Source organism: Periplaneta americana, chromosome 13, assembly GCF_040183065.1.
Source record: "Periplaneta americana isolate PAMFEO1 chromosome 13, P.americana_PAMFEO1_priV1, whole genome shotgun sequence".
NCBI lineage: Eukaryota > Metazoa > Arthropoda > Insecta > Blattodea > Blattidae > Periplaneta > Periplaneta americana.
This window is the reverse complement of record NC_091129.1, coordinates 122,673,049-122,688,786: the sequence shown is the minus strand read 5'-3', so window position 1 is coordinate 122,688,786 and position 15,738 is coordinate 122,673,049. Positions and strand designations below refer to the sequence as shown.

The window sequence follows — 15,738 nt, the reverse complement described above, 5'->3', positions numbered from 1 at the left end:
GACGTAGAAAAAATAAGTTTGTTTTAATGAAATTTATTGATCACGTTTTATTTTCAATTCAGGTGGGATTATTCTATAAAACGTCTTTGGGATTATTATTGCTTAGGCCTATTTTTTTTTCAAAGGATGTGTTTTTAATTATAGCTGTTAATTTTGTTGTTATTTCTATTTGTTGCTCTATTAGAGGCGTAGAAAAAGTCTGTTACAATAATATTTATTGATCAAGTTTTATTTCCAATTCTGGTGTGATTATTATTGCTTAACCTCATCCCACTTTGTTAACTACGTAAGCCTACACTACAAGTACCGGTACGCGTAAGTTACTCCATTAATTCATATTTTCATTATTATTGTTGTAAAGGGAAATGCAAATTAATATGTATTGGTTTCCTAGTTAATTATCGCTATAATCTTGAATGAGTGAAGCTATTATAGTAAGTTTCAGTTCGTTTTGCACAAACAAAAATTATATTACTTATTTCTTGCAGGTATCTTCGAGTTTATGGTGGAATTTAATATACTTCATTAAAATAATAAATTAACTTTATGCATTTAATATTTCAATAATGGAAGGAAGGTGTTAATTTTTCCAAAAGAACACAACGAAAGTGTAACATATTTTGTCGGCTGCTAGGAGAGAGATCTGCGATGATGAGGCGGTAGTAGCGATCCTAGTGGTGGGCAACTACCCATGTTTGCATTTTTACTACATATTGACCTTCGCGACTGTATATAGTAGACTGTGCCTTCACTTCATATGCGCTGCGGAGAGATTTGGGTAAATCCCAAATCTCTCCGCAGCGCATAATTTAGTGATTAGAAGTTGTGCACCGCTATCTCTATTAGTCCCGAGGTAGAAATTTTACAAGAAAATTTCTGACCCCGCCGGGAATCGAACCCGGGCCGGTTAGTCTGGAGGCAAATACGTTACTACAGAGCTATATAACTCGGCGGACATAAAAAAAAAAAGAAATAAGTACAGTTTAGTACAATTTTCTGTGCGATCTGGTACATTTTATTATTGGTCAGTGGCAACACTGTGTATACCATAAAAACTAATATGGCTGTCAGGTTTAGAAATGCTGTTTGCGTATGTCGGAAATACTTATCTCAGTTTAGTGCGTTGCAAACTGTAAAGTGAGTTACTTATTTTAATGAATACCTCATTCTGCATGTATTGTAATAATTTCTCGTTCATTTGGAGTGTGTTATAATTTGGTTAATTATTTTGTATACCTAGGCAAATAACCTAGGTTAGGAACATTTTGTGCTTTGACGTTTAATGGAATTTACTTTTTCAACATTCAATACACCTAAAACTATGTGATGTAATAGGTAATCTCACACAAACTGATTACTTATGACTGCTGCAAAATCGGCTGACGTAGTTAAGATTCACAATTTCAGCTTAATTTTAGTTTCATTGCTATAGGCCTACAGTTAATGTAACATTTGATATAAATCTCTTTATAAAATTAATTTCCATTATACTTAATCATTTAATTTTATTATAAACGATATTTGCAATGCTCAAGCATCTTCCTGTGTCTAAACTTTTATTCTCCACTCTTCTCTATTTTCAACACAACAGTGTAAGTTACAGGAGGCCCAGGACTGTGACAAGATTAGATGACGGGATAGGTATTTGACAGGCGGCCAAGGACTGTGACTAGGTTAGGGTGTGTTGGATGAGGGAATAGATAAGTGACAGAAGATGGTGACGAAGTTGATACTTAGCTATGTCTTGATCTAACCCACTCTGACCTTGTCACAGTCCTTGGTCTCCTGTCAGCGCTGTTGTGTTGTGGCTGCTGAATATACCGGTAAATGTTTAACCATTAAAGTTTGCATTTTTCCAAAATAATAATAAATACTTATAAAACTTGGTGAATCTACACCGTACTTAAAATCATTTTAACCGTAAAGGTGTTCACGTCTGCATATTGTGTAAATGAAAAGAGAAGAGTTTGTACAGTAAATGTTAAAATATTTAATCTTAAGTTAATTTAGGTGTATTTTTTATTCGGATAATTATACTTATCTTATTCGATGACATAATATAAGCAAATAGTTGAATAATTGGAGCTATTGACATTTAATCTTATACAGTATCCAGTCACTAGGAGGTGCGAGGCCTTATCATCGCAACAATGCATGGAGTTCGCACCTTACGATTGTACCACCAGCCGCTTCAACCACCTTTATACCAAGAAGATCGATGTTCATTCAAACTCAAGAAACTCCGAATCCGAACTGCTTGAAGTTTCTTCCAGGAGTTCCGGTAAACGAACAGATAATGACATTCTTATTATTAATGATACTGAATTGATCATAAATTAAAACTTGATGTTATTGATTTAATTTTTTAATACCACAAACGCTTAATTTAAATAACAATAATAATATTTTGTAAATTTGTTAATTGTTTGCAGTGTCATATCTAGTTTCTGTATTGATTTGTAGGTACTGGAGACAGGAGAGACAATGGATTTTCCAAACGGACAAGCTGCATATCGGTCACCATTGTGCAAGCTGCTGTTTAGAATTGAGGGAGTCAAGTCTGTTTTCTTTGGACCTGACTTCATTACAGTTACAAAGGTAATATAATAATATAGTACTTAAGCTACTGTGCATTCTTTAACATTAAAAAGGCATAATTTCTTCTTGTATGAAGGGGTAGTCAGATAGGTCTGCGGTTTGTATGTACCGGCATTTTTTTCTCTTGGAAACATGATAGCTGTTTACCAAATTACAGCCCATGCTTAGGATTCCCAAAAATATGAGAAAAACATGGGACACTTAGCACTGATTTAAAAAATTGAGCTTTTCGTGTATATTTTCCATCGCGCTTATCCATGTTGTCTTTTGAACATTAAAACAATACAATTAAAGGTAATTTTATATAAGCTGTCGATGTTCCTTATGTCGTTTTTGCATGTACTGCTCTCCACCTTGTTATATGCTTACAATGCTTTTTATGAACAGGATGAACTGTTTGGCATTTACAACATTTATTACGTTGATGCAGTGTCAGCTTGCTCCTTACTTGGATTTATTTACGCGTGTACATTCCAGATCAAACCAAGATCAAATCAAAAAGTTGTCTTTGTGCTCCGGTTACACATCTTGCAAATACGAAGGTTAGTTTAGGTTTTTATTAACCAATTCCGCACATGCCCAAGGTGATTCTGTTGCGAGCTGCACAATTAGTGATATTAGTACCCTCTTTTGTTTCACTTTTTAAATTTATGCAAGATAACGGAAGCATACAGTAAGTTCAAAAACGACAGCTGGTTCTACCAAACCACTTTATAGTGTAGTGGTAAAGTGTCTGACTACAAACTGAAAGGATATCGGACAGAATCCCGGCGATTGCATTATGTGGTACCGTAAGTTAAAATAAAAATGTGTATTGAAATTAATGTAACATAAATGAATAAGTAATGTGAGGCCAACGATAGGAGACAGAGAACTATGACAAAGTTAGAGTGAATTAGATAAGGGGATAAATGACAGGAGACCAAGGACTCTGTGACAAAGTTAGAGGTATTTATTATTGGGTCATTCCATGAAAATTGTGACATGACACTAAAAATTAAAATTTGTTAATTTGTACATAATTTTGCTATCATAAGGTTGGCGAAACTTCAAAATATCTCAAATAATATATAAATGTCAATATATATTGCGAATCTCGATTTTATAAGGTCATGATGTTGATTGAAAATAAGCATGGATAAGTGAAAATTCGTGATTTTCCCGGGTTTATACAACTAAAGTGAATAAATTTAGGACAAATTAATAAACTTTATATAAAAGGACTTATTATAGGGATACGTAACAAGCTGTTTTTTACGGTGATGGGTTGTTAGCCCTTCGTCCAACCCCCAAGCTGGAGGACCACCCCTTATCGGCTGTCCACGACTGCTTATTCAATATATTCGCAGCTACCCTCCATATCTGGAGGTAACAAATATAAATGACACTCGGGAGGAAATTAAACGCAGAATAAATATGGGAAATGCGTGTTATTATTCTGTTGAGAAGCTCTTATCATCCAGTCTGCTGTCCAAAAATCTGAAAGTTAGAATTTATAAAACAGTTATATTACCGGTTCTTCTGTATGGTTGTGAAACTTGGACTCTCACTCTGAGAGAGGAACATAGGTTCAGGGTGTTTGAGAATAAGGTGCTAAGGAAAATATTTGGGGCTAAGCGGGATGAAGTTGCAGGAGAATGGAGAAAGTTACACAACACAGAACTGCACGCATTGTATTCTTCACCTGACATAATTAGGAACATTAAATCCAGATGTTTGAGATGGGCAGGGCTTGTAGCACATATGGGCGAATCCAGAAATGCATATAGAGTGTTAGTTGGGAGACCGGAGGGAAAAAGACCTTTAGGGAGGCAGAGACGTAGATGGGAGGATAATATTAAAATGGATTTGAGGGAGGTGGGGTATGATGATAGAGACTGGATTAATCTTGCACAGGATAGGGACCGCTGGCGGGCTTATGTGAGGGCGGCAATGAACCTTCGGGTTCCTTAAAAGCCATTTGTAAGTAAGTATACAACTAAAGTGAATAAATTTAGGATAAATTAATAAACTTTATATAAAAGGACTATTACTGGTGACTATCTTTATTATATAAAAACGTTAATGTTTATTCATTGTTACATTTTAAGATTCGTTTTTAAAACATATTCACGTTTGTAACATTGGTCACGAAAACATGAATATTTTATATTATTTGTTCTAAACGGCACTTCCTTCTAAAAGTACTTTGTTTATTTCTTTCCATAGCGATGTCTTCACAAGATAAAAGTAATTAAACTCTATTTCCCTATTGTAATATTCTGTTATAAGTAATCAAAAATTGTAACGCGAGTCACGGTATATGTAGAATTGTAGAGTGTAACGTGAGTCAAGTATCAAGATGATGTAAAAATGATGTCTGCGGGACAGAGAGATGCAATTCGTGATGGTGAGGGCAATAAAACAAACACACAAGTGCGATGCATGATACGCTCTTGCTTTCCATTCAATTTTAGTAGATTCCACTTATCCTCCAAGTCAAATCATGGAGTTCGAAATAAATTTCGTCAAGAAAATGCGCCATCAGCCAAAGTAAGTATCTGTAATTACCGATAAATATTTAAACTGGATCTGGCGCAAACTTAAAATCGTGTTGTGCCTTTAATTGCTTATTCTACATGAACCACATATCAGTAAAGTATCAACATTCATTTGAGCATGGTTTTCATTCTAATTTACTCATTTCAATAAAACATTTCCCTTCTGATCATGAGAGCAATGGAAAGAATCCAAATAGCTGCTTCAGTTCTTTGTTTGGAATATCCATGTGTTCGTGCATGGGCTTAGGAGTCTAATCATAGCAATTTAATTATTTATATTTTTCATTTCAGCTGGATGAAGATGTTGAATGGAAAATTCTGAAACCTGAAATCTTTGCAACAATAATGGACTTCTTTGCTAGTGGCCTGCCAATTGTAACAGAAGCTGAGCCTGCATCAGATACACGTAAACATCAGTTGTTACTTCATCCATAAATGACTCTTCAGTTTTTACTGTAGTTGTAATGATACTCATGCGAATTTTAATTGCAGAAATAACAGAAGAAGATAGTGAAACAGTTCAGATGATAAAAGAGTTATTGGACTCGAGAATTAGACCTACAGTGCAAGAAGATGGTGGGGATGTTGTTTTTATGGTACGTAAGCATTTGCGATCTCGCATAGTTCTAATTTGTTGTTGCAATGATACATAAACAACTGACTGAAGAATGAACAAAAAAATTGTGTATTATAATTCCATAGCAGTTATAGAGGTTTGATTTCCTTCATTAATTATACAGTGAGTTCCAGGGAATATTCCTGGTATTTCTTTGGGCTGAGCAGCACAGGCCCCCATACTACCACCACTACTTACATCTATGAACTCACAGCGCTCTTTAGGATTAAAACTTATTACAATCTTGTATTAAATCTACTGACATGAGCCTATCACATTTAAGAACAATTAAATACCATCAACTAGATCAAACCTGCAAACTCGGGCACAAAAGGCCAGCACTATACCGATTGTGCCACACAGGCCGACATAATTGTAGAAAATTATACATAGAAATATAGATGTAAATAAGGTGTGTGTGTGTGTGTTTGTTTGTTTTTCTCCTCCCCCCCCCACCACAAATATGTGCAATTTATGTTCTTTTCTTTAAAGGGGTTTGAGGATGGAATTGTGAAACTAAAGATGCAGGGTTCATGCACAGGCTGTCCTAGCTCAGTAGTAACGCTGAAGAATGGAATTCAAAATATGTTGCAGTTTTATATACCAGAGGTGAGTGCATACATTTTCTCTCCCCCTCTCCATTTTTTGAGGTAGAAATATTTGCTTAGTTTCATATTTACTATTATATAAAAATGCTAGTAGTCGTCTTATATGTACTATAATAAGTACAATAAAATTATCTTATATATAAAAAGAAAATAATAATCGTCTTATATATTGTTTTTTCTGAGTCTTTGGTTCATATCATAAAAAAATATTAATTTCATTAGAAGATTTGGAACATATCCTCTTAAACTGTCCTGTCACAAACATCCATAGAACTAATCTAAAATCTGCAATCCCTACAACCTTGGACAATTCTCTCCAATACATATTGAATACACCTCATCTTTGGAATGTGGCTGCTGAAATATACAACAAGCATTGTGCTTTTTACCGATCATTTGTAACAAGAGGAAATTCATAGTGAAACATAGTGGAACACGTGTTGTCAGCAAATAGCTGGATACACTACGAAGATAGATTATTGCAGTGAACATATCGAAGTGACATTGCACACTTAGAAATTGATACACAGAATGGAAGTCTAGACACCACAGCATAAAGTGCAGTGCGTACTGAATAATCTGGGATTTTCATTCATATGGTGAATCATCTCAGCACCAAAATTAGCTGATTTGTGCCAGTTGCCTGATTTAAGGTGATAGAGTTGGCATTCATAAGCATGCAAACAGACATGCTTGCGAAGAATGTCGTGAACTGTTGAGTGAGGAACTCGTAATTTCCTACTAACCTGTCTAATTGACGTATTATGTCCCCAAGTTAAATTTGCGTTTCGTGAATGCAAGAGACTAGTGCTAGTAGCTTTAATTGCTATTGTTGTTAGTATGCAACTTACTGAGTGAGTGAGTTCATGTTACAAGAGATAATGCAGTGAGTGAGGTAATATAATAATGTGTGTAAGAAATATGGTGCATAATATTAACACTTTAACAGTATTTATACAGATACAAAACTTTCAGCACCTTCTATACACGTGTATTCACCAATATCTCATACAACTCGCTGGCACGAACAGTAAACACCTCTTCATCAGCTTAATATTTACTCATAGGTCACAAAGGCCAGAGGGAGAGAGAATGGTGATTCACATTCTTTCAGGACACAGATTTAACTTGGGCGCATAGTATGTGGGCGTATAGCGAATGACTGATACACCTGATCCACAGTCTCTTCAGTCACATGCTTTTTAGGATGTTTCACTGTTTTTGAAATGTCACTCCCAGTCTGTCATAGATAGTACAGTGGAGTCCCTCTGTTGGACTCTTCTGTTATGGAAACTTTTAATTTGGAAAGCTAGCTGACTCCTCCCACTGACTCAATATGTTACTGATAAGGCAATCACTTTGCTCATGCTCGACATTGACATCAAAGGATACAGTAAAGAAGAAAAAAGAAATTTATTTTCGTTTATACATAAAAATACAAACTTAAATAAGAATTATTTTAGCAGATAAATATATATAGGCCTACATACAAATATGAGAAGATTTTTAAGAACACATACACAGCCACCAGCGTAGCTCTGTCAGCTAAGGCGCTTGCCTGCTGATCTGGAGTTGCGTTCGGGCACAGGATCGACTCCCACTTGGGTTGATTACCTGGTTGGGTTTTTTTCCGAGGTTTTCCCCAACCTTAAGGCAAATTTCAGGTAATCTATGGTGAATCCTCGGCCTCATCTCGCCAAATACCATCTCGCTATCACCAATCCCATCGATGCTAAATAACCTCTTAGTTGATACAGCATTGTTAAAAAAATAAAACATACAAATATAAGCATAAATAATTACAGTGGTAACTCCTCTAAAATAATTGTTTTAATATTAACGACAAAAATATTTTAAAATCATATAGACTGATATCATTTCATAATACATTTATTCAGACAAAAAATTAAGTTGAAACTTGTAGGAAATCTGCTCCAACGCTTAAGTACATCATCCTCAGTAGTACATAGTATTAAAACAATAAATAGTGTTTGTACTCACCCTATTGCTTACAGCCTTTCATTGCTCGGCAATGATTGCATCGCCTAGGTAGGAGTGGGCACATAAGACCAATAACGTAGTACACAGTATGTACAAATGTATTAAATGACCTTTGATTGGCTAATAGTTTTTACCCCAATTTATGAATAACGAAGGGACTCCACTGTGTATGGTTTTGCATGTAGAAGAATCCACATTCCATTTTCTTTGTAACTAATTTAAATTCTACAAACCAGATCACGCACTGCACTTTGTGCTGTAGTGTCGACATCTCAATTTTTTAGCTCGGATACCCCATATATAAAACAATAACGGTATCAAAGTTGTACCAGTCTGTTATACTGAAACTGTGGCTACTATAATCTATGAATGTAATTCATCACATCTCATATGTGGTGTCATAAATCCAAGAATCATTCTTCTTTGTCTCCTCTTCCTTTTCGTCCTAATTTCTTCTTCTTCTTCTTCTTCTTCTTCTTCTTCTTCTTCTTTTTTAAGTACCAAAACTCAAAAGTGAAAGGTGACATAACTTAAATGTAGTCTTGTAAAATTTTAGTTATGTGTATATTTATTTTTTATTGATTCCATTATGGAAAGGCAGTTATAACTAATGTGCTACATACACTGACGCATTTATCACTACTTTATTCAGCTGGATCTGTTATTTGGACTCAGTACATGCAGTTGATTTTGGAGGGAATCAGTAGACAACTCGTGATTGATTAAAAGTCATATTGTATTATAGTAATAAAATTGACAACACAATTATTTTTATGCAATTCTAAAATTTGTTTTAAGTTTTCTTGTACCTTCTTCTCCCTACAGGTGCTCGGTGTTGAACAAATAGAAGATGAAATACAGATAATGACGAAGTTGGAATTTGAACAGTTTGAGAAGAAAATGCTGGCCGAAAAAGGAAAGGAAGAAAAACAGACGTAGAAACCTGTCAGCTGTCAGTTACATACAGTTCCATGGAATATGAACCAGTGCAAGTGGAATAATTACTGTGTATGTCCCATTTAAGCAGCACAGTTCCTTGTTTTGCAAGTGAACATTTTCGTCTTCACTAAAGGCCTATTTTTGTAGATACCTATTATCATTTCAATTATCAGATCTTTGTCTTATTAAATCTCGCATTATTTGCTCTCTCAATCTTTCTTTGTTGAGATATTGCTATTAAAGGATTAATATTATACCATTACTGTTATATTTTGTATTGCATTGGACATTTGATGTTCCATTGAACTGAAAGATGGTTAAATTTAAGACTGTTAGTTTTATTGTATATACACCTATTTATTAAGCAGATAATTGTATATTCGTCCTTCATATATTCAACAAGGACTTGTAGATATTTGAAGTTGTAACAAGACCTTATTGGAGTTATAAAGTAGGTATAGCACATTTCATTTTTAAAATAAATTACCTCTGCTTGGGTGATATGATATACTGTATATTTGGTGTCAACATTTACATCCATGTAATGTGGACCTCACAATTTTGTATCCGGTGCCACAATTACATTCATTACAGGTAAACGCTCTTATAATTGAACTTTCGACCCCATTTAAGTTGATCAGTATTCCCACCTTTAAAACCTAATAACTTAATTTAGATCCTTCAAAATTGACACTTTTACAACTGTGTTCTTGATTTTTAGTTCGCTTATATCGAACACACACTGTTTCTAATAATATTTGTTACTAAAACATACTACACCATTGTCCAATAAGTTCGTTATTATGTCTGTTTCTGGTGTACATTCCATTTTCAGATCTCACTAATTTTCTACATATTATACTTCACTATCCTAGCTAGCCATACTGCTCACCTATTTTCATTATCTCTATCGTTTTACTTAACTTCCTGTTACACTCCTCTAATTCATTCAAAATTGACACTTTTATCACTCCGTTCTTGATTTTCATTTCCTTAGTCTATATGAACACACACTGTTCCTAATAATACTTGTTACCGAAACATACTACACCATTGTCCAATATGTTTGTTTTTATTTTGCTTGGATGATATAGGCGCTCAGTTGTTTTACTTGAATTGCATGTTTTGTGGACTATAGAAAGTTTATTTTACAGTCTACAATATGTGACTTATCACTAGTGTTCATTTTCATGTGGTATAATACTGAGGAATAATTATTAAAAATATTGGATATATGTAACTACAGTCTGCGTCACCATTTTTGGCATGTGAAATAATTAATGGGAACGTTAATTGAGAGTGTTTTATATTTGCCACAGTCAGTCTGACAACTGTGTTTGGCAAATGGCTGATGTGACGTGTATATGAAGTGGCACCATTCTCAGCTGCACTAGCAACATGCTTACAGACTGGGTACTATATATCTAGAACACACGCCAAAAACGCTGGCGCCAGCTATAAGTATGTAATAATGAAAAAAAAAAATTATAATTGCACTTTTATAATTAAAGTCGACTTTATGGCATTTACTCTGAAGGTACTATTCTTGAGATGGCGTCTGTTGCAGAGTGATAAAAGAAAAAAATAACCCAGAACTCTTGGAATTTTTGCAGTCACATACCAGTACTTAATGACTTTAAATTTTCACGAAAATGGAAAATGTACAATTTTTAATCAGTTACTGAATTGTGCTGCATTGCCTGCAGTGTTACGTAGTGCTGATGGAATTAGTGATGAGAAGATATGTCAGAGAATTTGTTATAGGGTTATCTGACATTTGTCTTACAGCCAAGGAAAACTTCAGAAGAAACTCAACCAAGTAATTAGCTCAGAGCAGGTTCAAACCCACGCACAAATGCACTCTCGAACCTTGAATCCCATTCGTTACCTGTAGACCACTCCAATGGCCATAAATTGTTGACTTTATATTTAATACCCGATATTAATTCAGAAATCAGTATTTTTGCCAAAACTGAAATGTAAGTTTTAAATATGACACTTAAAATCAATTGCAAAGTTATTTTAACACCAGAATTCAAGAACTCCCGCATCTTTCCAGTGCAGGTAACAAATAAAAATTTTCTTCGCAATATGCCCTTCATTTTCTTCACTTGCACATAATTTTCCCCATAACTATATGTGAACAATAAAAATTCTATGCTTAATTTATTTTAATTCTGCAAGCAAAATAGACACAAGAATGTGAACGAAAATCTGTAATAAATCCTGGAAGGCATTGCTAGGAGATAAGAACTGTGTTACAGATTTTCCAAGCACAGTGCCATTGCCTCATTTGGATTAGCTACTGGTCATGACTAGGGAAAGGAAGTTCTTTGCATATTTGTTCTCTATCGTGTGAATATGCTCAAAGATCTACATGAATCACAAATTTCTGATTACAATGATATTACTTTTATTGTGCATAAGAGTGCATATTTTGCCTTTATTTATGAAAGCATCATATTTTAACGTTTATGCAGGGAAACTTCATATTATGTATGTTTATTTGTTTTTCCCTCATTTTTAAAAATGTGTAACCTTATAAACATGACTAATTTATGTTTATGAATTTTGAACATAACGATGATGCCCTCATAGGGAGCCTCTCAAGTTAGCAATTGGTATTCCTTTACTGCAGTCTTTAGCAGATTTCGATAGAACAATATCCAGTTTAACATCAGTTCCAGGAAATGTAGGAGATAAAGTGAACGAGAAAACAGCAAATATTCTTTCCAAAAACCGGGCTATTATCAACTTAAAGATATTCAAGATATTCTCGAAGGAAAAACACTCCAAAAACCAACAACATTTTCTATAGAACAGCTCACAGCTTTTGTGCAAGCCCTTCTTACTTCTTGTGACGTAGAACGAAGTTTTTCGCACTACAAAGCTATGCTGAGAGATAAGAGGCGAAGAATTACAACAGGAAATATACGTCACTGCTTAGTAGTGAACTGTAACAGCATAAATGGAGCATTCAGCAATGAGGCAAGCACTTCAAAATCCATTGATTAAACGTAAGTTACCTATACCTTATTATTCTGTTAAAATAATCTCAGACTGATAATGCATATTTTGTAGCATATTTATCTATTTTTACGGCATAAATGCATACATATTCACGTTTTTAGGCATGAACTTCCTTTCTCTGGTCATGACTTTCCACTATCACAGAATCAACATCTACAACCCTCCAGATTGTGTACAGTGCAAGAGGCCAGAATCTGGGATGAATAGGAATCACCTCCAGACCTAGGCCATTCCAGAGATACAAGCTGATACACCAACACAGCTTGTAAATTGCTACTTTGAAGCCAAATGGATGAATCCCAATTCCGCGAGTATTAGGAATTTACTGTTCTTTAACTGTAGCTTAATTCTGCACATTTATTAAAGTGGCATTAAAACAATATTTATAGTTACAGGGATAATCTTAAACAATAAGAAGGAAACCTCAATATTGTGTTTGTCGATTCTTGCTTATCGGGCATGTTCGGCTGGAATATCTCTCTATGAATCATGGATTTTCTGAAAGTGACTAATGTTATATCTATAAAAATTAATAAAATAATAACACAGGCAAATAATAACATACATAATATGCAGTTTTATATAGACTAGTATGGAAATGTTTAACTTGGCCAACTTGGGTCAAATAGCAAAGGTAAAATTCTAATTCGGAAAGATTTGTTTTCTACACGGGAGACGAAAAGGAGTAGAATCTACCATGTGGACGAGACGAAACGCCACCGCTTAACCGAAAGTCTGGCGGCCCCTGCTTGCTATAGGAGTGGACTTCCTACCGTCAAAGCACGATAGTAATATGCTGTACAATAAAAACATAAAAGCTTACCTCATTCTTGTAAATGCTCTGTAAATTTCTCGTCTGTTAATACACGTTTATTCACACGAGGTTTCTTATTTTGTACAGATCTTGTCTCTTTGAACTTCTTTACTAATCAATATATTGTTGTTTTATCTGGCACAGGGGAATCGGAAAATTGACAACGGAACTTACGGCGACACCTTCTCCATGAAGACTTTTTTGCGAAAGTATTACAAATAAACGTGCATTGTTCTGTTCTGTGTCTCATGACAACTTACACACTCGACTCTCAGCACAAAGCTGCAAACTGCTTTCTGCAATATTTTGTTGCGTGGTATCTGGTAGTCAGAGAATATTCTCTCAATTGTTGCACACATCTGAGTAAATTGGCGGACTCATTATTAAAAAAAATTATGAATTATTGCAAGAGTTCTGTTAATCATTCAATTAGACCTTGCGAACTAATACATATGTGCTTTGCACGGAATCTAGTTCGAGAATAACAGGGCCATAAACCCTGGAGCAAGTAGTGGCACTCCGGCGACTAGTTTTCTGCAGCTTCTGTGGCATTTCGTCTCGTCCACCCGGTATAACTACATATAAATCTGGACTCTTAATTATTAGTTATTTTCAGTGTTGTGCTGTCTCATTGCAAGGTGTAGGATTTTCACCTTCTGTATAACGTCGTTGAAGAATCGTTAATATTAAACATACTCTAAACCATTAATACTTCTTTCATTATGGCTTGCATCTTTCAATAAATTTTTATTTTACTTGAAATACATTCAAACAATTTTGTAAGGTAATTGGACTCGGGAGGAAATTAAACGCAAAATAAATATGGGAAATTCGTGTTATTATTCGGTTGAGAAGCTTTTGTCATCTAGTTTGCTGTCAAAAAATCTGAAAGTTAGAATTTATGAAACAATTATATTACCAGTTATTCTATATGGTTGTGAAACTTGAACTCTCACTTTGAAAGAGGAGCACAGGTTAAGGTTGTTTGAGAATAAGGTGCTTAGGAAAATATTTGGGGCTAAGAGGGATGAAGTTACAGGAGAGTGGAGAAAGTTACACAACGCAGAACTGGACGCATTGTATTCTTCACCTGACATAATTAGGAACATTAAATCAGTGGCGTATACTGGTTAAAGGGTTTGGGCTACTGCTGACCCTATTATTACACAAAATATATCTAACAATTACTTTAATTTTAATTACTATGGTAAAACTAATAATACAAAATTATTACATTATGTTATATTATAAACTTTTTCTTTTGTAATTTCCTTGGGCTACCGCCGGTAGCCCCGGTAGCCCGCAAAATACGCCCCTGCATTAAATCCAGACGTTTGAGATGGGCAGGGCATGTAACACGTATGGGCAAATCCAGAAACGCATATAGAGTGTTAGTTGAGAGACCGGAGGGAATAAGATCTTTGGTGAATCCGAGATGTAGATGAATGATGATAATATTAAAATGGATTTGAGGGAGGTGGGATATGATGATAGAGACTGGATTAATCTTGTTCAGGATAGAGACCGATGGCGGGTTTATGTGAGGACGGCAGTGAACCTCCAGGTTCCTTAAAAGTTATAAGTAAGTGAGTAAGTAAGTTTATCGGCTTTTCTATAAAAATTTTTTGTGACAATCTCTACAAGAAGATTATGACCACTCATTTTCATCCCAAACAGAATACAGGTAAAATAAAATAACTTATTTGTGTCAGAGGACCCTGTTAGCCAATGATATATCTTACACCATGAAAATTGAAAATTTCTGTTTTGTCTTCCTTCATCTGCTATTTTAATAAGTAAATGTGGTGTAGATCTCCTTTTCTTGTAAGCACATTTTTTTTCATACGTCCAACGTGAAAAAGGGTTTCTCTTTTAATTCTGTTCTCTCAGTACGAGTCATTTTACACAAAATTAATATGTAACACACACATGTGTACACATTGTGATTAAACTAAACTGAACAACGCAGCACTTTCAGAGAATACCAGTATAGCGCGACATAATATTGTGACAGAAGACTAACCTCATTTCATTCCGAGATGTAGCGAATCGTTACCCCCTTCCCGGTCCCCCCTCGTGCTTATGAGTCAAAGGTCATAGCCATGCCTTTAGAGGGTTTTTGCCTTAAGCCTCGCTCCTCGCACTGCTCTCTCCATACTGGAATGACTGCCAACAGTGAAGTGCAACCAAGTTTTACAATACACCATTATTACGAATGTATAGGCCTACTGTGGCTAGATATAACTCAAATTTTTTGGATAGTCTAAGCCTCAAAAGCCTCTTAAGAGCTTCGCCACTGGTGCTCTGATACACTACACACGAATTTATAATGTACACCCTAAATTAAAAGTATGACACTGAGAATATCATTCTGTGTTTGATTACTTGCTTTGTCCTCATTTTCTGCCTCGTTATCTGATGAATCAGAACACTTCTGAACTCTTGTACTGACAGCATGATTGTTAAAAGTACCCTAATAGCTATTTATGTATAAAGTACGCAAAATAAGGCTTTAATGGACGAATTCAGTGTTTTTGGACAAGGCATAAACCAAGTCGAGCCACCGGCATAGCTTAGGCGGCTAAAGAGCTT

General features: G+C 35.0%; 1 protein-coding gene across 1 annotated transcript; it reads left to right on the top strand.

Moving 5' to 3' along the window:
• The first annotated feature begins 986 nt into the window (after window positions 1-986).
• LOC138712337 (NFU1 iron-sulfur cluster scaffold homolog, mitochondrial-like) lies at window positions 987-9,808 on the top strand. Its single transcript, XM_069843990.1, has 7 exons — window positions 987-1,137; window positions 2,110-2,281; window positions 2,464-2,598; window positions 5,430-5,544; window positions 5,631-5,734; window positions 6,247-6,363; window positions 9,189-9,808. Exons 1-7 carry the CDS (start codon window positions 1,061-1,063, stop codon window positions 9,300-9,302), a joined length of 834 nt encoding a protein of 277 aa, XP_069700091.1. The 5' UTR covers window positions 987-1,060; the 3' UTR covers window positions 9,303-9,808.
• The last annotated feature ends 5,930 nt before the right edge of the window (window positions 9,809-15,738 follow it).

Coding starts and splice junctions, on each gene's coding strand:
- LOC138712337 (XM_069843990.1), top strand. CDS start 1,061: ATGGCTGTCAGGTTTAGAAATGCTGTTTGCGTATGTCGGAAATACTTA. Junction 1,138..2,109: donor AGTGCGTTGCAAACTGTAAA/GTGAGTTACTTA, acceptor AATCTTATACAG/TATCCAGTCACTAGGAGGTG. Junction 6,364..9,188: donor TGCAGTTTTATATACCAGAG/GTGAGTGCATAC, acceptor TTCTCCCTACAG/GTGCTCGGTGTTGAACAAAT.